General features: G+C 36.2%; 2 protein-coding genes and 3 non-coding genes across 6 annotated transcripts; 4 read left to right on the top strand and 1 right to left on the bottom strand.

The window, feature by feature from the left end:
• Nucleotides 1-267: 267 nt before the first annotated feature.
• Nucleotides 268-6,318, top strand: LOC133859319 (probable plastidic glucose transporter 1). 2 transcript variants are annotated; one of them, XM_062294691.1, is made up of 12 exons: nucleotides 268-536; nucleotides 652-772; nucleotides 2,336-2,536; nucleotides 2,712-2,811; nucleotides 3,057-3,169; nucleotides 3,638-3,731; nucleotides 3,820-3,976; nucleotides 4,225-4,371; nucleotides 4,474-4,547; nucleotides 5,085-5,173; nucleotides 5,490-5,604; nucleotides 5,768-6,318. In XM_062294691.1, exons 1-12 carry the CDS (start codon nucleotides 323-325, stop codon nucleotides 5,963-5,965), a joined length of 1,623 nt encoding a protein of 540 aa, XP_062150675.1. In that variant the 5' UTR covers nucleotides 268-322; the 3' UTR covers nucleotides 5,966-6,318. The 2 variants fall into 2 exon arrangements, with proteins under 2 accessions (XP_062150675.1, XP_062150674.1); XM_062294690.1 differs by having other exon boundaries at nucleotides 649-772.
• Nucleotides 6,319-8,131: 1,813 nt separating this feature from the next.
• LOC133861052 (AUGMIN subunit 2) lies at nucleotides 8,132-13,668 on the bottom strand. Its single transcript, XM_062296748.1, has 6 exons — nucleotides 13,410-13,668; nucleotides 12,198-12,323; nucleotides 11,913-12,017; nucleotides 10,675-10,743; nucleotides 9,481-9,594; nucleotides 8,132-8,627 (listed from the first exon to the last, which is right to left on the bottom strand). The coding sequence occupies exons 1-6, from the start codon at nucleotides 13,530-13,532 to the stop codon at nucleotides 8,259-8,261; spliced, it is 906 nt and encodes a 301-aa protein (XP_062152732.1). The 5' UTR covers nucleotides 13,533-13,668; the 3' UTR covers nucleotides 8,132-8,258.
• A 5,827-nt stretch (nucleotides 13,669-19,495) lies between these two features.
• On the top strand, nucleotides 19,496-19,561 carry LOC133862150 (small nucleolar RNA U49). Its single transcript, XR_009899171.1, has one exon. It is a non-coding gene; the product is annotated as a small nucleolar RNA U49 (small nucleolar RNA).
• A 190-nt stretch (nucleotides 19,562-19,751) lies between these two features.
• On the top strand, nucleotides 19,752-19,904 carry LOC133862149 (small nucleolar RNA snoR2/U65). The gene has a single exon (XR_009899170.1). It is a non-coding gene; the product is annotated as a small nucleolar RNA snoR2/U65 (small nucleolar RNA).
• Nucleotides 19,905-19,987: 83 nt separating this feature from the next.
• Nucleotides 19,988-20,075, top strand: LOC133862143 (small nucleolar RNA snoR77Y). Its single transcript, XR_009899164.1, has one exon. It is a non-coding gene; the product is annotated as a small nucleolar RNA snoR77Y (small nucleolar RNA).
• The last annotated feature ends 19 nt before the right edge of the window (nucleotides 20,076-20,094 follow it).

Below are 20,094 nucleotides of genomic sequence, written 5' to 3'. Positions count from 1 at the left end.
ATAAAAAAAATAATTAAAAAAAAAAAATCACATACAAACACTATAGATTGCATATTTTTAAATTTATGGAAAATTTGAAAAAGCGTTGTGGATCATGAATAAGTGAAATATCTCTTAAAATCTTACCATAATTACAATGTTTTCTCTAAAATCTTAACCATAATTATTAATTACAATGTCACTCTGAAAAAAAAAAAAAAAAAAAAAAAAAAAAAAAAATGCATAAAGGCCTTACTATCACGTGCCTCCGACGTGGCACTCATATTTTAATGCCACTCGATGACGATGCCGATGATCACCAAGTCCTCGAGAAGCGAAAAATATGTCTCTCTGTGATCCGATGTGGGCGGCTACCGCACAACCCCAACCTGCCGGTCCGGTTCCGGCGATCACAACCGCTCGCCGAAACTCGAAACTTCCCGGTTCTCTTACGAAACCACCGGTAACGCTTCGTTTCGATATTCGTTTTCAGGTCGGTAAGTCGATAGTTTCGGCGGCAAAGAAGCAGCTCACCGAGTTTGAAACTGGGGAACCAGGTCATCTACACTCACCATATTCTACACTCACCATATTACAATTTCTTTGCTTTCTGGTTAATTTAATAAGATATTAAGTTCGCGTTAATTTTTTGAGTACGTGATATTGCAGAAGAGAGTGAAGAACTATTGGTAAGAGAAAAGAATGGTGAAAGTTCTGATTTTGGATGGCTACCTGCTTTTCCTCACGTTTTGATCGCTTCTATGTCCAATTTTCTATTTGGGTATCACATTGGGTTAGTCTCTCTTTCTCTCTATGTTGGGTTTTTATTTTTTTGGTGAACTTGATGGTTCAATTTTTGGTTATTTTGTGATAGAATGAAAGACTCTGTTCTTGGATGAATGAGCAGCTTTATATATCAACAACTAAACAACTACAACTACTGCAAAAAAAAACACCCGCAGAAGCCAATATTTTGTAACAGACTACAGAACCCACCAAACCAAAACTCAACAATCAAGAAGTCCGGTCCCGGATTTCAGGCAAGGGGAAGTTCAAGAAGAACAGAGAGAACATTAGAATTTGTCATTGTTGGAACTTAGATACTAACCTGCTGGTGTAATACTAGTTGGTTGTTGATTGTTTCTTTGTTGTAAGGTTGCTGGGTGTTTTCCAGCATTGTTTTGTTGTTCTCTGGTTGAGTTTCATGGGCATGTTTTTGCTCTAGTTGTAATGTTTTGTGGGACTAAGTTTGTACAGTTTTGATAGTTCTGGTTTTGTAAAGATCACTTATTCATCGAAAAAAAAAACTAAACAATCAACAGAACATGCAACAACTCAGAAAGTATACGAAAACCCTTATATAGTTATATCAATCCCCCATTTACAACAGATGGTCTCATTGCCCCTAGTTTTCTTGAATTTTCCTTTGCTAATAACCTAGGATCTAACCTCCCATTTGATCCTTTGTAGAATATGATCCTCTGACGAGGGATGAGTGTCATACTTTATCTCGTTCCTATTCTTCCACATATGATAGACAGTAGACCCGAGAGCAAGCCTACACACATAAGCTTTAAGAATTTTCTTTCTCCAATGCTGTACTCCTTCAATGACATCTTCCCAGCAGGTTGGAGGATCTTCCAGGTCGCAAAGCTTCATGATTTCCTTCCAAATTCTTTTGCTGTAACTGTAGCAAAAGAACTGGTGGTCTCTATTCTCAACTCCATAACGACAAAACATACAATTTGTATACCCTTGGTATCCCCATCTCAAGAGTCTATCGCCGGTAGTCAGAGCATTCTTCACTGCCAACCGAAGAATGAAAGAGTGCTTCGGAATAACTAAAGGAAACCATACAAGAATGAAAGACTCACCTTAGTAGAGCAAAATGTTTGTGTTTATTTCATCTGGGTGTTTTATTTGAATGTCTTTTGTGCACACTTCTCATCTGTACCATTGATTTTGAATTAAAGTCAACTTATAGGAAATGACCTAGAAGAAAGGTGCGAACAGAAGGTTTGCTAATAGCAGTATACTTTTTTTTTGGGTTATTATCCACAATCTTGTTTAGTTAGCATTTTTTGAAAGTGAAAACAGTCTTTTTGTTTTTCTTTTCCTGAAAAAACAGTGTCTAAGATAACGAAATACTCAACTTTGACAATATTGGCTCTTAGTTTAGTGCATTTTATTAAGCTTCTGGGGAACCCAAGCGACTTTGATTGAATGTTTCCAATTGTTTGAGTTGGATGTTAAAGAAAAAATTGATGGTTCTTTTGAAAATGACTGACTGACTATCATGATTATTTGGTTTTGATGCTTTTCTGAACTATATGGAGGTGTACTGTGTGTTTTGCAGAGTAATGAATGGTCCTATTGTATCTATTGCACGGGAACTTGGTTTTGAGGGAAACTCAATCCTTGAGGGACTTGTGGTTAGCATATTTATTGTTGGTGCCTTTGTTGGAAGCATTAGCGCTGGTTCGTTGGTTGATAAACTTGGTTGTCGTCGCACTTTTCAAATCGACACAATACCCTTGATTCTTGGTGCCATATTAAGGTAATATATATAACTCTTGGAATCTATTTGGTTCATGTAATCTCTTTCTTGAGGTTTGGCTGTGAACCTCATTGCTCCTTTCTTGCATTGTTTCTACCAATCATAGCTTCGTTGGTCTTAGCTTGTATTTGGTTCAAAAAGTAGTTTAATTTGTGACCCCTTCGATATGTAACAGTGCACATGCCCACTCCTTGGATGAAATACTTTGGGGAAGGTTTCTTGTTGGCCTTGGTATAGGTGTCAACACAGTGCTTGTTCCAATTTATATATCTGAGGTACCACTTTTAATCCATTATACTGTATTTTGAAAGTTCATTTGTTTCAAACACTGATTTTCTTGTAATTATTGATCTTCATCCTAGTTATAATGGGTTTTTTATTCCGATTATTGTGTTGTATTGTGAGCATACTTCTGTACTCAATATATCTTTAGTGGATCTGGACTCTGGAGTGGGGAATTTTTAGATGCATCCGTATTTAGTTCTTTTTACTCATCTTCTTTTGACTGTATTTGTTGTAGGTTGCTCCTACAAAATACAGAGGTTCACTGGGAACCTTATGTCAAATTGGAACATGCCTTGGGATTATTACATCGCTCTTTCTGGGAATTCCCTCCGACAATGATCCACATTGGTGAGGTTCTTCTCCATTTGTTTCCGGGAATTTTGTGATCCATTTGTTATATCTTACCTGCATATGTAGGCATTTTTTGTGTGATAAGAGTAATGAAAATCAATTCGTCTAAAATTTGTGAGAATTTAAAGGTTTATATTACGGCTTTGGAAAAGTAGGTCAGGAATTGCTAGGATTTGTAAGACCTTGTACAGATGATTGTTAATCCATATGCCAATGTTATGTTTGTCAGTTTATCATGTAGATGTAGATGAATGGTGTTTTATGTGCTAGTTATTTCTTACCCACATCTACAGGCATTTCCTTTTGTCATACAACGGTTGGGATGACATTTAAATTTGAAGCAGAAAGTAGTAATTTTCTATTGAAGTTGGAAGATCTTGAGTTTTTAAAGCATAGATTTTTTATCTTCTTGGAACTGTTTTTGATAAGTCTGTTGCATAAACTTTAACAAATTATGTCTTTCAGGTGGAGGATGATGTTGTACATTGCAAGTGTTCCAGGATTTATTCTTACACTTGGTATGCAGTTTGCAGTAGACAGCCCCCGCTGGCTTTGTAAAGTAGGACTCATCCATTCATTATTCCAGATTTTGTTTTTATTTCTCTGTGTGCTTTTCTTAATGCTGTCTTTTGTTTTTTTATGTCAAGGCTGGGAGATTGGATGATGCTAAAGCAGTTATTAATGATCTTTGGGGAGCATCTGAAGTTGAAAAGGCAATTACAGAATTCCAGTCAGTCAGCAAGAATGACGGAAGTGATTTGAATAGTGGATGGGTTGAACTCCTGGAAGAGCCACACTCTAGAGGTTGTATCAAGGTGGTTTTTGGAAATAAAGGAACTTCAATGTTAAGCATAAAAACTGGCCACTAATTTTTTTGAACAGAGGGTGAAGTTGTGATAAATATAAGCATGTTTAAATAGTTAGGACACAACCTAGCTTGGTAATAAAGATGTTTCTTCTTATTTTGAAGTGGTACTGGTTTGAAGCTTTACAAACTTGATATGTCAAATGAATCCTCATTTACGAACATGAATCTTCTTGTCTGGTTGCAGTTGCATTTATTGGAGGTGCCCTATTTGTACTTCAACAGTTTGCAGGCATAAATGGAGTTCTTTATTTCTCATCATTGACCTTTCAAGATGTTGGAGTTACAAATGGTTCTTTAGCAAGCTCTATCATTGGACTTACCAACCTTGCAGGTTTGAGATCTAATCTGTAGTAATATATTTTTTCTGTACTAGAATAAGTTTCTTCTAAGTATAACAGCTTCTCATTCTTTTCCAACTGGTGATCATTTCCAGGTGCACTTTGCGCTTTGTACTTGATTGATAACCAAGGAAGACAGAAGCTCTTGATTGGGAGCTACTTAGGAATGGTTAGTTTGTATGAAATTCTTATAGAAGAAAGTAAGCTAATGATGGGGGGAAGGAAAGACAATATCATTTTGGATACACACACTTGGGTGGAGAGGTTTTATTTTACATTGTTGAGAGATGAGAAAGTTTCTTTGTTTTCTTGAGGTCAGGAATTTTATTTTATTTTTATACCGGGAACCCCTCCAAGGCAGGGTCACTTCGTGTACCCACCCCTGTCAAGTAAACCCGGGACCCATGCCGCGCACCCCTCTCAGCATAGATCAGTTCAGTCGCGGGCTTTGCCCGGGGCTGGCCCCAAGAGGTAGTTTGCACTTGGTGGGTTTCGAACCTGAGACCATGAGGAGCACTCAAAGTCCCAGGCTTCCACCAACTGAGCCAACCCCCTTGGGGTTAAGAGGTCTGGGAATTGGATACATAAAATTATTCATGTTGGTAGTATCCTGATTCCTTAGTATTATCAAACTTATCTATTTTCCTCATTGGTTTTTTTCCACATGGATTATGATACCTGGTTACAATTCACTGTCTCCGTGCAGGCATTTTCAATGTTTCTTGTAGTGTATGCAATCAGTTTTCCATTGGATGAACAGCTCAGTCACAACTTATCAATACTAGGAACTGTACTGTAAGTATTTCTCACTTTGCCACCTTTAAGATTATAGGAATGCTCCTTCACTAGGCATTTTTAGCTTGCTTGGAAGAATAATAAAAGGTGGGTTTCAATGAGCATGGCCACAAATGAATCACGGTATCCTTTTTAGAAAATGAAGGATAATTCTTTGGTTCTTAAGGATGCCTTATCCCTTCATGTACTTAAACAGAGTGGAGAAATCATTTTGATAGCATCAAAATGGTTACTGAATGCTTTCTTTCTTATCTGAATAGTATGATCTGCTGAATAAAACTACATCGAAGCTATTTTATTTCATACATTCTTTTAGGTACATATTTACCTTTGCAATTGGAGCTGGGCCAGTAACTGGTCTCATTATACCAGAGCTTAGCAGCACTAGGACGCGTGGGAAGATAATGGGATTCAGTTTTACAGCTCATTGGGTAGGCATTCATGGCTGTCCAACACACTTTCAGCTGTGGTGAATTTTTTTATTCACACCACTTTCGTATTAAAATGTTGATATGCTTTATTTTGCTTTATCTGCTTCATGCTGCTGCCACTGAATTCTGACTGATTTCATCATGTTTGAGGTCTTTTATTCAGGTTTGCAATTTCTTGGTAGGATTTTTTTTCCTTGACTTGCTGGAAAAATTTGGAGTTGCTCCAATTTATGCTACCTTTGGTGGAGTTTCCTTGATAGCAGCGATGTTTGCCAAATACTTCATTGTTGAAACTAGAGGGCGCTCTCTTGAGGAAATTGAAATGTCACTGAATTCTAATTCCCAGGCTGGAGACAAGTGACAACATTCTGATCAAAGAGAACTACAAAAGATAAACCCTCATGCTTAACTGCATGCAAGCAAATTTTGATTTGTTCTATCATTTACATGTTTGAATATCTAGTGAATAGAACATAAAATTCTACATCCTTGTTTCGTTATTGTTTTCACAACCTTCCAATTTTGTACATGAGGTGCTTTTACCATTTTGGTGCTTCTTCATTCTTCAATGAAGGTATGAGGTATCAGTCCAGTTGAGGCTACCCACATGAACAAATGCTCGAAACCACTTTGTATTTCCCGAAACATGAGTGAGGTCTTTAAATTTTCCATTGGGTTAAATGCATTCTTGCCGTTTGTGGTTTGCAAATTTTATTTTTTGCCCCTTCAGTTTTACTTTTTATCATAGGTGGTACCTGTGCTATGGAAAAATATGCAAATGATACCTCCGTCTATTTTTTCATCCAAAATTAACAGAAATTCACGTCAGCGTCACGTGGTACCATTCAAAATACGACACGTGGCCATCAGTCAACATAATTAGACCATTACAGGGAATGGTTTAATTGACAGGCAAAATCAACAAACAAAATCCAATTATAAAGGATAACATGCTCACCCTTAAAACTCCTGATAATAAATAACCCAATCTCAATAAGACTTCTAATAATAAACACAACGTTCTGGCTTTTAGTATTACTCTTTTGTTATTTTATTTTATTTTTAAGGGCAATAATCATAAATTGTATGCATTCTATTATCAATTTGAGAGGTTAGGGCTTCGGCCTTAAAAAAATGGGAATAGTTTGAAGTAGTGAAATAAAAAAATTAAAATTAAAAAAAAAAAAAAAATGAAAACCAAAACCAATCAAACTTATTTGATAATTTTTTTTGCCTGTACAATCGCATATGTCAAACAGGGCTATACAAAAAAAATGCTTACCGCCTACCGGCCAACACTGCCCAGTTAGCGGTTGATAGGAAGTACTTTTTTTTTTAAAAAAAAAAAAAATTGATAGGCGAAATAGGTTTTAGAAAGCCGATATTTCGATCAACACCAACTCGACATTATCGAGATTACTGCAAATTGAAACGACGTCGTATTTATCTACCAAAATGACATCGTTTTGAGATGACTAAATAGTCATTGCATTCGAGTGAAGTTCTTGAAGTCTCTCATTTGTCAAACCCTAACCCTCTCAACCTCTCTCTGATTCTCCTACTGTTCACACTCACACTACCAGAAAAGACAAAAAAAAAAATTAGGCCCAAAACCTTATTTTTCAACCAAAGATCCAAAACCTTAATTTTGGCCTAGCTCAGACCGACATTACCGACTGCCACCATAATCGATATGTCAGTGACAAAAACTTTGATTAGTAGAAAAAGTTGGTGAAAATTCCAACATTATTAACTGAGGCGGGGCGAATGCAAAAATACTTATTCCAGTACCGATTTATTCGAGTCCTAGCCCTACCATCAACTTGGTCTCGAATGTACATGTAACATTTCTCATGACATTACGTATACTGTTAAATCTATAAAATAAAATCTTGGCTATGGAATGACTTATTTCCATTTCACTCGGAATTAAAAGAATCCTATTCCGTATAACATAGGTCCTAAAAATATTCGAATGCGAGGCAATTATTATACAGATTGTATGATGCTAGTTGTGAAATTAGTTATGGCTTTTTTAAGACCTGTTTCCAAGTAAAAAGCATGAAGGAACCTTAATATACCCCCCTGCTCATGAACCAAGGTTTGCTAGATCTACATTATAGTAAGAGGGTTGAATATTAAGTGTTTCAAGTTCGAATCTGAAGCAAGTGTGAAGAGGTAGAATAGAGGCAAAATACGAGAGAGAAAGTTCTCTTCCAATCTGAGTTGGAGGACGGGACTAAAGGAATTTCTTCAAACTCAATTTGTTAAACTAAAATGTGTCCAAAATGTATAAATGAATCACATGCTCTATTAAAAACGCATGTATGTGACTCTATGTATATGATTCACATACGTACACCTGAATGTATGTGAGAATCAGAGGAACCAGTTTTGGGATAAAACTTTATCCAAATAAGAGCCTATTTGGGAATAAAAAAAAAAAAAAAAAACAAGAAGAAGAAGAAGAAGAAAAGGCCTAACATTACCAGGGACAACACAAGACTATATACATGTCACTTCAAAATTATAGATAAAATAGAAATATGTATTACTGCACAAATGAATGGGTTTTCTTCAAGGTGAATGATGCTGCTATTGAACATATACTACAACAAGACATACAATGATATTCATCTTATGGCTTATGCTGATTAAATTCCACTCTTTTTAACTGAGGGAGGCCAAGACAATCTCCTATGGCTTGTGCCATCAACTTGATTAAAATCAGACACCTCACTGTTTTCATCCTCTGCTTCTTGCCGCTCAATTTCTTGCCTCCTTAGACTTCTACTAGCTAAGTCATCAAAGCTTGGTTCATTTCTCCAAGGAGGTGGAGTCACACAGTCGGACTCCCCTGACACTCTTTGGGAGGCATCCTTGGCAGGTGTTGTGGGCAAAGTGGAATTGGAATGACCCATTCTCAGATTTTGAAGTGTTGCAAACGATTCTCTCATTGCAGACATGGCCTCAAAAAATCGGGTGCATGATGCTAAAGCGACTGGAATAGGGCGAAGCATTTCCTGAATCAATAGAAGAAGATGAAGATCACCTTTTTGCCACAAAAACCTTTCCATTAAGGATAGGGAAATACTATTTAGTAGACTGTTATATGATTGAGATAACGTAAAATCAGATTTTGATTTTTCTTTCCTACAAGTTTTTGATGATCCAAAAGCTGATTTTCACTGTCACATCAACTTAATAGTATCATAGTCGTATAACAGCTTACAATAGTGTTATTCTTAAAGATATTTTTCCCACTAGTGCAATTATCAGAACATGTAGACACAAATCAATTTGACCCACTATACCAAAACATAAATCTAAGTTCTGTATAATGAGATCTTTAGGCTTTCCATGAAAAAACAAAAAAAGAAAAGATCATATCATTATTAACTAAACACCTCATACCTCAAATTCATAGTGGATATGGGGGAAAATCGAAAGAAACAAAAATTTTGATTTCTCAACAATTGGATACCTCCATTAAACTTTATGGCAGATCATTGATATTTCAAGAAACCCCAAGGAGATCATGGAGTTCAACCTTCAGTATTTTGGTTATCATAATCTGTCAATATGTTTTAAAAGATAAATTATCCCTTCAAGGCTATTGACAACTAAAGTGCAATAAGATACCATTCAATATTGTTTCACCTGACCCAAATTCTCCCATGATCTCTCACACTTCATCTAAAACAATACTCTATATAGGGGTGGAATTTAGTCTATACAGCATAGGCATTAAACTCTCCTAGAAAGATGTGTATATATATATATAACATCTGAATGTGGTCCAGAGCTAATAAGGGGATGAAAAATAAGCCATATTATGCACTCTGGAACTTAGAAACAAATGAAATGCATGCTTACCCCCCATACTGAAGGAGGCTCCTTAAAGTTCTGACTCCATTGAAAATCTGCAACTGATGTTGTCAAGGCACCATAGTCACTAGCAGCCTTCATCAGTAATTCAGAGAATTGTTTCTGCAAAAACCCAAGCAAAAGATCTCACAAGCATTAGAAAGTCTTTTTGAATGATGATAAAACTACTATAACCAATTATAGCCCTCTAGCATTAGATAAATTATTGAATCTGCTGTATTTTGAGCCATTTTCCAAGAGCTAGGCTTTGAGTTTACAACTTGGACTTATTTCTTAAGTGTGATTACAATTTACCATAATTCTGTCAATGTTACATTATGTTTTACTTTGAACAACATTTACACATAGAAATACCATGCAGGACTTGGTACGGGCAGTAGTAGATCTCAACTCATGCTATTAGTAGAATTTTATATATATATATATATATATATATATATATATATATATATATATATGACAATATCATTACAAAGCGTAAGGCGCCCCTAAGTACACAAAGAGTATACAAAAGGAAACACCTAACTAGAAAAAGCAAACTATTAGTAGAATTACTAGGATGAAGAAAGAACAATTCAATCTCTCATCCCCTCTCCACATTTTGTGAACCTTACGTTTGGGTGTTCGATTTTTTGAAATCTGAATTCAACTATAATTTAGTGTGCGAATTTTGAGACAAATAAAGTTGAAAAAGATGTTTGGATAGTTTGACTTTCTGAGATGAAATTAGAAAAAGTGAGATAAAATCTGATTTGTTTTTGAAAAAGTGAGATAAAATCTTGTTTTGTTCTTGTTCCCAAACATACCAATAGGATTCTTAGAAACTTCCATTACTAATTTTTTTACTTGTAACAGAGGTTCTGAAAGTATAGAGGGTTTACTGCACAGAATGAAGCCATCACCATGCATCAGGCAGACAGGCACTAACCATGCCAAAGATATATGCTTTCATTCTCATCAGATAATTTGCCACTTCAGGCAATAAGTGATAAAAGCCACTATTTTGCATTCTAACATCAACAGCCCCACGCTATATGCCCCTATGCCCGTGCCTAATTTTTTCTACCAAAAGATGTTAGTATGACCAGCAGAATGGTAACAGGACGGTGAGTGACCAGGAGGAAAATGAGTTATGAGTCTAAGAATGGGTTGAGAGAGAGAGATGCAATTCATTGGACCAACCTGATATTCTGCTTCCACTGGGATGCAATCTAGTGAATATGGCTGTTGAAGACGAGCGATGATGCGATCCTGTAAATATTAAAGATTGAGACATCTATTCACAGTTTAATTGATTCATCTAATTAACTTCAAAAAAAGATATGGTATGCTGACAAAATGGAAATAAATTTCCTCATAGCGGTCACCATAGTTCAATGTGAATTATACACAATAACCACAAAATATGTTAACATAAAATATGGTAGGATTGCATCAGCAGCAATGTTAAAACATTCCATTTCAGATTGCAAGAGAAGTAATATTTAAATATGACAGTTCATTTGCAGACACCCCGAGGCTCTGTTTGTTCTCTGGGAAGTTTTACTCTAGGATTATTTTTCATCAAACAAATAGAATTGACAATAAAAGCTGTTTTTCAAAGATAAATTATAGATCCACGAGGAAAAAAAAAATTGTCTTTTTAAGCAAAATTTTAGGATTTTTTTTTTTTGTTCCGTATAATACACAAATTACAAGAACAATATGGAATGCACACTGTATAAGAAAAAGAAAACTACAATCATAGCAAAAGACAGCCATGTAATAGTTAGACTGCTCACAAACAGGTCAGTTTTAGTCATAAGTCATTAGACGGATAGCAAAGTAAAACAAGGGCATCTCAGAGGGCTCATGGGGATGAATCCAGTTTTGTTTTCTGTAGCATTTGAATACACAAATGCTATTAGTACGATTGAGTCATCAACCTTACCCCTTCCCCTGAACACCAATCCTCACTCCCCTGCTGACCTAAGGGAGTGAGGAAAGGGAAGGAGGAACAATTGCAGAGAATTGTAGTATTAGCCAATTATCATGAAAGCAAAGGCTGATTACCCAGAGGAATCCTTAAATTAACCAATAGTAACATTAGCAACCAAACCATATATTTTGAATAACCCATTCTATTCTCAATTCCAGAGGGAGAAAACAGAGTATGAATAAATGTACACAGTTTTCATATGCGTTGCAGGCACAAGCAAGCTTGTAATTGTATACTTGGCTCATGTTCCACATATGCAAGCACATGTATAGAACGCTGGACGTGGAGATTTTCAAGGAGAAAGACAAGGAGCTTCAGCATGAAGCATACACCATTTCAGGTAACATTTCAAGAAGACACTTATCCAAAACAAAATAAAGTTTAATAAATAAATAAATAAATCAAGATGACAACGATGACAAAATGAAAGCAAAAAGGTTACCTTATTCTGAATGACATCTTTCAATATAGTAGTAATCCTCGCCAAAGTCTCAATCTTCTTTTCCATTTCACTCACATGTGTCAAATGTGCCACGTTTTTGTCATCCTAAAATTTTACCAAAAAAAAAGTTAGTTACATGAGTATTGCATACAAATTGTGATTAAGATGTGTAAAAGTGCTACCCAAAAGAATCATATAGCAATTTCATTTCCTTATGTTACAGAAATAGCCCTCATGCATATTTTGAACCATAACAGGTTACATAATAAAACTAGGATAACTCACCTTTCGACCTTGAAGTTCCACTTGCAGATCTGCTATTTTTCTTTGTACCGTGGTAAGTTCTCTTAAGACCCTTATCAAGTCATCACCCTTCTCACCAGTAGTAGTGGATAAGTTCTGGATTTCTTCCTGAGAGAGAGAGAGAGAGAGAGAGAGAGAGAGAGGAAAAAAAAATGATATTCTTGATCAAAATTACAAAGCTTCCGCATCATAATTTAATAAATGATCAATGTTTTTGTGCCACAAACGTAAATTTTGAACATAGAATCATCTCTATTCTAGTATTTTAACAAACCACCAAAGAAAGCATAAATAAAATAATTCTGTAAAAATAAAAAATAAAAAAGAAAGAAACAATAACTTCAAGAATCAGTTCATGGATTTGATGTGTTCCTGTATGCAGGAGATTTTATTAACTTTATATATTATTTAATGTAATCCTAAAAGTTCAAAAATAAAATAACTAGAAACACACAATTATTCCATAGGTGACGAAGATGGCGCTATCAATTATTCCTTTGTCAATTTTATCAACCATTGAACATAAGATCCCCATCGTACACACTCATATCTCTCTGTGTTTGGATATATCCTCGAAAATAAGATCCCCATCCTCAAAAAAACTCATCCTCATAAAACGTACCAAGTAAAGCAGTGATATGATTAATATTAGGAACCCTCTACCAGGATCCTGTCTTTTACACTTCGACATTTGACTATCAAGTTGCCATTTTCTACTCGAAGACAGTAATTAAACCAGGCAACAAAACAAGTGCCTTTAGTGCCTGCTTTCCCATACCAGCTGATTTTACTTTCACTCTACACCATTTAAGCTTTCCCATTAACAACAAAAGAAGCAACACACAATTTGAACCTCATGTATGACTGGAAGAAATTGATAATGTTCTAGATCCAAAAGAACCCATCTTCAGTTTTCAATTAAACTCCAACATTAACGACTTAACTTCTACACTAAGCGATTAATTCATGACTGGGTGTTTCAAACTGAGCTTCAATATGAAAGAGCCAGCAAACAAAAGTGTGGGTATCACTGCAAATCGAATCTATTGCGCCTAAAAGCAAAACGGGTCTAGATCAGAATCACCCAGAGTGAGCACAGAATTACAAAATAGGACATACATTATACACATAAATTCATACATGCAGAGAGAGAGAGAGAGAGAGAGAGAGAGAGAGAGAGGTGGGGCGCCCAACCTGTGTAGGAGGAGGGGGAACAGAGTAGCCGAGATCGGCAGCGATGGAGAGAGCATCGGACATGCCTCCGATGCGCCTCAGCGGTTTCTTTCCCACCCATGTTGTGTCAGTCCCCATTGACATTTCCTGCAACACCCAAACACAGCCTTCCACCGAACAAACGAATGAAAAAAATGGAGCTCTCTGTCTTCTATGGCTTTTGAGTCGGAAAAGTTGGGCCGGCAATTTGTATTTCTTTCCAAAGGTGGGGAATGTCTTCATAAATCCTAATTACTCAAATTAAATGATTGAAATTTAACTTTTGTACCTACCAACAACATTTTATTCTACAAAGAAAAACGATATTTTAGCACGAAAGATATAATTATTAATTTCTTTTATTTCTTTTAAATTTTATTTAAATTGTCTTTTTTCTTTTTTCTTTTTTTAACAGAAGCTGTATTCTATTATTGATATTGTAGATAGCCCAGAAGTTTACAAGTTGAAAATAAGGGATAAGGCCTCTATTCTCTAAACCAGAAGGATCTGATTTAATAAGACAGCTGCCTAAGCAGAAATACAAATTTTATAAAAATGATAATTGAGTCTTTCTTACATTAACGTTCACTCTCTATATAAAAGATACCTGATCTAGCAATTTAGCCAACAAATATTCCTATAAAATTTGACTCAAATACAAGCAGACTGTGACCGGAGAAACAAGAGAAAAACACAAGAACACTTAAGCAAAAAACCCCCCCCAAAACAAGCTATCGGCAGTGGAGGAGAGGACCAAGATGCCGGACGGCGGCGCGTAAAGGACATGCGCCGACACCGGTGCCACCCAGATGGAGGTCAGACGCCGTATAACCGGTTGCCACCGAGCTCGGCCTGAAAAAGTATGAGCGTGACCCACACACGCACCAAAAAGCAGAGAGCTCCTAGGTGCGTGGGCATCTCACGCCAATCTCCGGCAATCGACACGACCGGATCTTGCGACGGCAGAGGTGGAAGACGACGAAGAATGCGACTGGGTAGTCAGAAGTCGACGATGAAGTGTAGATCTGGCTTCTAAAATCAATGAAAAAATGTGAGAAAAAGAGGGCCAAAACATCCCGCTAACGACACGTTGGCTCGGCCACTCCTCCAAATAAGACATCTTGAGATGAACGATCCTGCCAAAACGAAACGAAAAAAAAAACAAGCCATCATAACCCAAAAAGGTTAGGGGAAGATCAGCCTCCACCGGATCTAGCCGGGAGGAATAAAAGCTATACAACTCTAGAGGTTAGAAGAAGAACTAACCCCACTGAACCAACACAAAAAAAAATAAAAAATAAAAAATTAATAGTTGTGTTATGCAGTGGCAACATATCATCTTCTATAAATTATTTTTCAATGTTGATGTGCCAGTCTTTTAATCGTTTACCAGCAATTTTTTTAAAAAAAAAAAAAAAAAAATCAATATTTTCTTGAGACTACCACATAAGTATTGCAAGATTTTCTCACAAAGGGTCTTTTGATGTTAGTTCTTTCTATAAGTATCTTACTTGCAAAGATGCTATTTTATTTCCCTGGAAAAGCATTTGGCAGACCAAGGCTCCATTGAAAGTGGCCTTCTTCTCTTGGACGGCAGCGCTAGGGAAAATCCTCACCTTGGACAATCTCAGAAAGAAGCGTGTCATTGTGATTGATAAATGTTGCATGTGTAAAATGACCAGGGAGACTGTGGATCACCTTCTTCTTCATTGCGAGGTTGCACGCGCTCTTTGGTATGTCATCCTCAGTCGCTTCGGTTTATCTTGGGTAATGCCTTTTTGGGTGATAGACTTATTTGCCTGTTGGTGGCCGGGGGGACGCTTCCGAAGCGCGGTCGTGTGGAAAATGGTTCTTTGTTGTCTTATGTGGTGCTTATGGACGGAACGCAACGATAGACAGTTTGAGGACAAAGAAAGAACCATAGAGGAGCTCATTTCCTTTTTTATTCATTCTTTGTACTCCTAGACGGCTGCGTATCTCGCACCTCTAGGTAGGGCTGGCAAAACGGGTACCAGACACGACCCGTTAAGACCCGCGACCCATTTAAGCTAGACCCAAACACGACCCGTTTATGTTAACGGGTCGGAGCTCCAGACACGACACGAACACGATTATTTCACGGGTCACCCGACACGACCCGTGAAACCCGTTTAACATAATGGGTCGTATCGGGTTGGCACGACCCGACACGACCCGTTTGAACATTCAAAGCTAAGGCAAGCAATTATCTCAAAACCAAATCAAAATCCACAATCAGAACCTCAAATTTCAACTAAATGTTTCACTTTCAGCAATCAAAACAAAATCAAATGATTCAAATCAACAATCAAATATTTAGATCGCAAAATCCATCAAAAATTAAAACTTTACCTACTTGTAAATATTGAAGTAGAAATTAGAATCAGTAGATATTGAAGAGGACCTAAAGGTATCCGTACTAGAGCCCAAACAGTGCCCTGAGTTCCAGCCTCCAAGCTCTTCAATTTCATGGCGCAATCGGACTCAGGCGTGGGGAGTCGGGGACTGCAGACCAAGGCCCGAGCTTGAATGAGACCACGAGTCCACGACCGGCGACTCGGCGAAGGGAGTTAGCAAAGGGCACTGGGGCTTCGAGGACGAAGAACCAGACGAGGAAGACGGCGCAGTAGAGAGACTGGGAGAAGAAGAAGAAAATGGAAGAAGAAGAAGAAGAAGAAGAGGGGGGGGGGGGGGGGGGGGGAGGGCGTTGAATGAAAAAGAAAAGAAGAAGTTAGGGTTTTTTTGTTTTCTTATTTTAGCTAATAATAATAAATTAATAAATAATAATTTAAATATATATTAAAAAATAAAATAAAAATAATCGTGTCTAGCGGGTCACCCGCGACACGACCCGTCAAGCCAAGATAAACGGGTCGACCCGTTTAGGACCCAAATCCGTTTAAGGTAAACCCAAACCTGCTAATATCGTGTCGTGTTCGTGTCGGATTATCGGATCGTGTCAAAATTGCCAGCCCTACCTCTAGGGATTAGTTATAACGATTTCCTTGTATTGCTTTCTTCTTCTTCTTAATTGTCTCTCTTGTATATCCCCTGTATACTTGATTGCGCTATGCGTTTTTTAATAAAATTCTCTTACTTATCAAAAAAAATAAGTATTGCAAGATAATTATTGAATAAAATACGGTATATAACATTATTTTTATCCAAAAAGGATACTCTTTCCATTTTTAGGTTAAGTGAGATTGAGAGGAAGTATTTCACGGTCTAAATTTTGTTTTATTGCATCTAATAATGTATATGATGTCACGTCATTTAAAAATTTTAAATGACATGACAACATTTTCATCATGTGCCAACATATACTTTATTAGATATGTTAAATCTAATCTGGATTATGAAATAGTTTATCTCTAAATTTTTATTTTATTTTTTCTTATAGACAAAGGAGAAGCCGGCCCTAGACTGCACCTCTCAGAAAACAGATCTGAAACGAGTAGGGAGCAGATCTGCTCCCTACTCCCCTCCATTTCCCTTTATACTCCCCGCTCCTACTCTTCCCCTCATATTATGGTTTTTTCTTTTGTTTATAGATATTCTTTGACCAGATCAACAATTTTGACATCTTCATTATGCATCCGTTCATATACCTCCGTGCTATACCATTCATCTCCTCCCTAGTCGCTGCTAAAATTGTGTTTTTGCTTTGAATAAAAGTTTTATTCTCTTTAAATCTGCCATCATGGACGATCTATAGGTTGAAGTTTAGTTAGGTGTAAAGAGTTATTTCTTACGGCCTGAATAGTACGATATTAGGGGTTATTTCTCGTGGCCGATTTAAATTAATTTTTCTACGAGTTTTGGCTACCCATGTCTTAGACATAGTATGCTCGGAGCAGATCTGCTCTTTATTTTTGTACATGGATTAACAAAAGATGAAAGTCATTGATAACACTTTATTATAAGAATTTTGTTTATATCTATAACTATGTAATCTCATAGCATGTAGCTATGATTTTGCAGACCTTTATGCTTTGTGATGTGAGAGCTTTATACTCGTGATCTTTGATCAATGAAATACTCAAATTTTTCGCTTAAAAAAAAAAATCTCCAATTTTTTTTTTTTTTTTTAGTGGATCTTCTCTATTTTAATTTAGATGATGAGGATAGTGATATGCATTTATCACTTTTATTTTTGAAAATGGTAAAATACAATAAAGGAAAAACTTCACTTATAACTTTTGATCTTTTATCATTTTTGAAAATAGGTACCAAAACTTTAAAAAGTGTTAATTTAGGGTATCCATATTTCTTTATTTTCTTTTTTATTTTTTTCAATTTCAACCATCGATTAGAATTTTTCGTTAAATCCTATCAAAATTCCTAAAATACCCATGTGTTTATTTTTAATTCCTTAAAAAATATGGGTATTTTGAAATTTTGACAGAATTTAACGGAAAATTTTAATGAATGGCTGAAATTGAAAAAAATTGAAAGATGGACACCTTAAATTAACCTTTTAAAAGTTTTGGTACATTTTTTTCAAAACTGATTAAAGATCATGAGTTATAAGTAAAGTTCTCTTAACAATTAAATATTGAAACCCCAAAATGCATAGTCTAACATTTTGCTGGAAATGAGATATCATATCGTTCGAGAAGCTCTAAATTGTGTGAGAGTAAAGCATCATCAATAGAAGCATTATAGTGAGGTGTAATATTTTTTTTTTAAAAAAAATAAAAAATAAAAATAAAAAATTACAAAACTTGTATATTTTGACGATGTCATGTAAATTATTAGAAGAAAAATGTTAGATTTACAACACAAATACAACAACAATACAACAACTGTACAACAATCCCTCGCATGAGGGTGGGTCCCACATACTGGGGCCCACCTTCATGTAAGGGATTGTTGTACAATTATTGTACTGGTGTTGTACAAGAATCAAATCCCTTATTAAAAACATGTAAAATGTATAGCTAAACCTTATAACAAAAGTTTTGTAAGAAAACATAGGCTACCATGAGACAAGACATTTTTGTCAAAAAGATTCAATTTGGAACTACTTTATGATAAAAATTGAATTGATAAAATTTCTAAATACTGACACATGATAAAAATAAATGGTTTAGATTTAAAGATTTTTATATGGTAGAGTACCTAGGAATTCTAGAGAATCTTAGGCTTTATTTATTTTGAAGTAAATGTTGTAAAATATTTTAAATATTTTTTTGATGTTTGGCTGGACTTGAAAAACTTGGTCAATCATAAAGTACTTTTGGTCAATCATAAAATGGCCCATTGTTTTTCCGCAAAATGGTTTGTATTTCTTTTTTTTTAATAAGTGTAGGCATAAAACATTTTTCATCCATTGCTCTTCTTCAAGTCCCCTCCCAACAAAAACCCACACCACAAAGAATTTGGATCCCCGGAGAGGAGCCGATAATTTTAAACACGAGAATAAAATTGTTAAAAAAAATATAAAATGACTATTTTATCCTTATTTTTTTAAAAACACGACTCCTTTTTCGTTCATTTGATTTGGAGAAGATTTGGTTTCAATCACAACATACTCTAGGCACTCTCTTTCTTTAACATCAATCGGGCCGAAGCTACCCGCCATCAAAAATTGTTTTAAAGAAAATATTTTTTGTATGAAGTAAATGGTAGAAAAAATGTTTTTTGAAAAAACACTTTTAAAATGACAGCCAAATAATTTGTTATAAAAAATCACGAATCTTTTCAAAATATATTTTGGGATGAAAACGTTTTACGGATATGGAATAAACGGGGTTAGTCTGGTTAGAGTTCATTCAATTAGGCCAGGCCCGGCCCGGCCCAAAATAAAATCTTAGCCCAATTGGCCCAAAAACCAAACAACCGAAAAAAAAAAAGGCCTCACGTGCGCCGCTACTCAGGAATTAGGGTTTAAAGTTCCTCTTCACTATAAAATACCCCTCCTCATCCTCAGCTCCCACATCTCCTCTTCCTCTTACTGTCTGTCTGTCTCCGTTGAAGAATTCTACCTATGCTTTGTAATTAGGGTTTCGTTTTAGGGTTTTCTGAAATCAATATTTGTTCCGAAATACTCCCGATGAGGAAGCAATCCCCTAAAATTGATAGGAAGTGCCGTATGACACTCTATCAGCGCACAGATCGGGGCGCAAGCCCCATGCGCTTCCTATCCACCAATGGGCAGCCCTTGCGGCCCGTTCCTTCCTCGGAACGATGTCGTAGGGCGCTTGCTCATCGGTCGGGATCGCGTCTGTGCGTGTGTTTGATTTGAAACGGGTCTCTGAGGGTTTCTTTTCTATTTATTTATTTATTTATTTTTGGTGATTTTAAGGTCCGATGCCACGTCGCCGATAGCTTTAACAGCTTTTACCGGCGATGCTATGATTGGACCGAAAGTGATTCCATGTTTCGCATGCTGATAGGAACCTGTGGATCTGGTTCTTACACCGTTGGTCCACGGAGCCGTTTTCTGCGATTACATTTTTATTTTTATTATTTGCTTAATTTATTTTGTTTTTGGGTAATTTATAATTGTTAGTAATATTCTCTTTTATTATGTTTACGTGAAGCCGATGATGATTTTTCTTTTTAGTTGGAATTACCGGCTGAATTTCATTTTGATGTCAAATTGAGACTGGCTGTCTGAGGCTTCATGATTAGGTTTTTAAATTCT

Source organism: Alnus glutinosa, chromosome 2 (assembly GCF_958979055.1).
Source record: "Alnus glutinosa chromosome 2, dhAlnGlut1.1, whole genome shotgun sequence".
Classification (NCBI taxonomy): domain Eukaryota; kingdom Viridiplantae; phylum Streptophyta; class Magnoliopsida; order Fagales; family Betulaceae; genus Alnus; species Alnus glutinosa.
This window is presented reverse-complemented; position numbering and strand designations above follow the sequence as displayed.

Excerpts from the sequence above, each read along its gene's own strand:
- LOC133859319 (XM_062294690.1), top strand. The coding sequence starts at position 323 with ATGTCTCTCTGTGATCCGATGTGGGCGGCTACCGCACAACCCCAACCT. Across the intron at positions 2,537-2,711 it reads ATTCTTGGTGCCATATTAAG|TGCACATGCCCACTCCTTGG; the intron begins GTAATATATATA and ends GATATGTAACAG. Across the intron at positions 3,732-3,819 it reads GCCCCCGCTGGCTTTGTAAA|GCTGGGAGATTGGATGATGC; the intron begins GTAGGACTCATC and ends TTTTATGTCAAG.
- LOC133861052 (XM_062296748.1), bottom strand. The coding sequence starts at position 13,532 with ATGTCAATGGGGACTGACACAACATGGGTGGGAAAGAAACCGCTGAGG. Across the intron at positions 12,324-13,409 it reads TTCCCCCTCCTCCTACACAG|GAAGAAATCCAGAACTTATC; the intron begins GTTGGGCGCCCC and ends TCTCTCTCTCAG. Across the intron at positions 9,595-10,674 it reads CAGTGGAAGCAGAATATCAG|AAACAATTCTCTGAATTACT; the intron begins GTTGGTCCAATG and ends GGGTTTTTGCAG.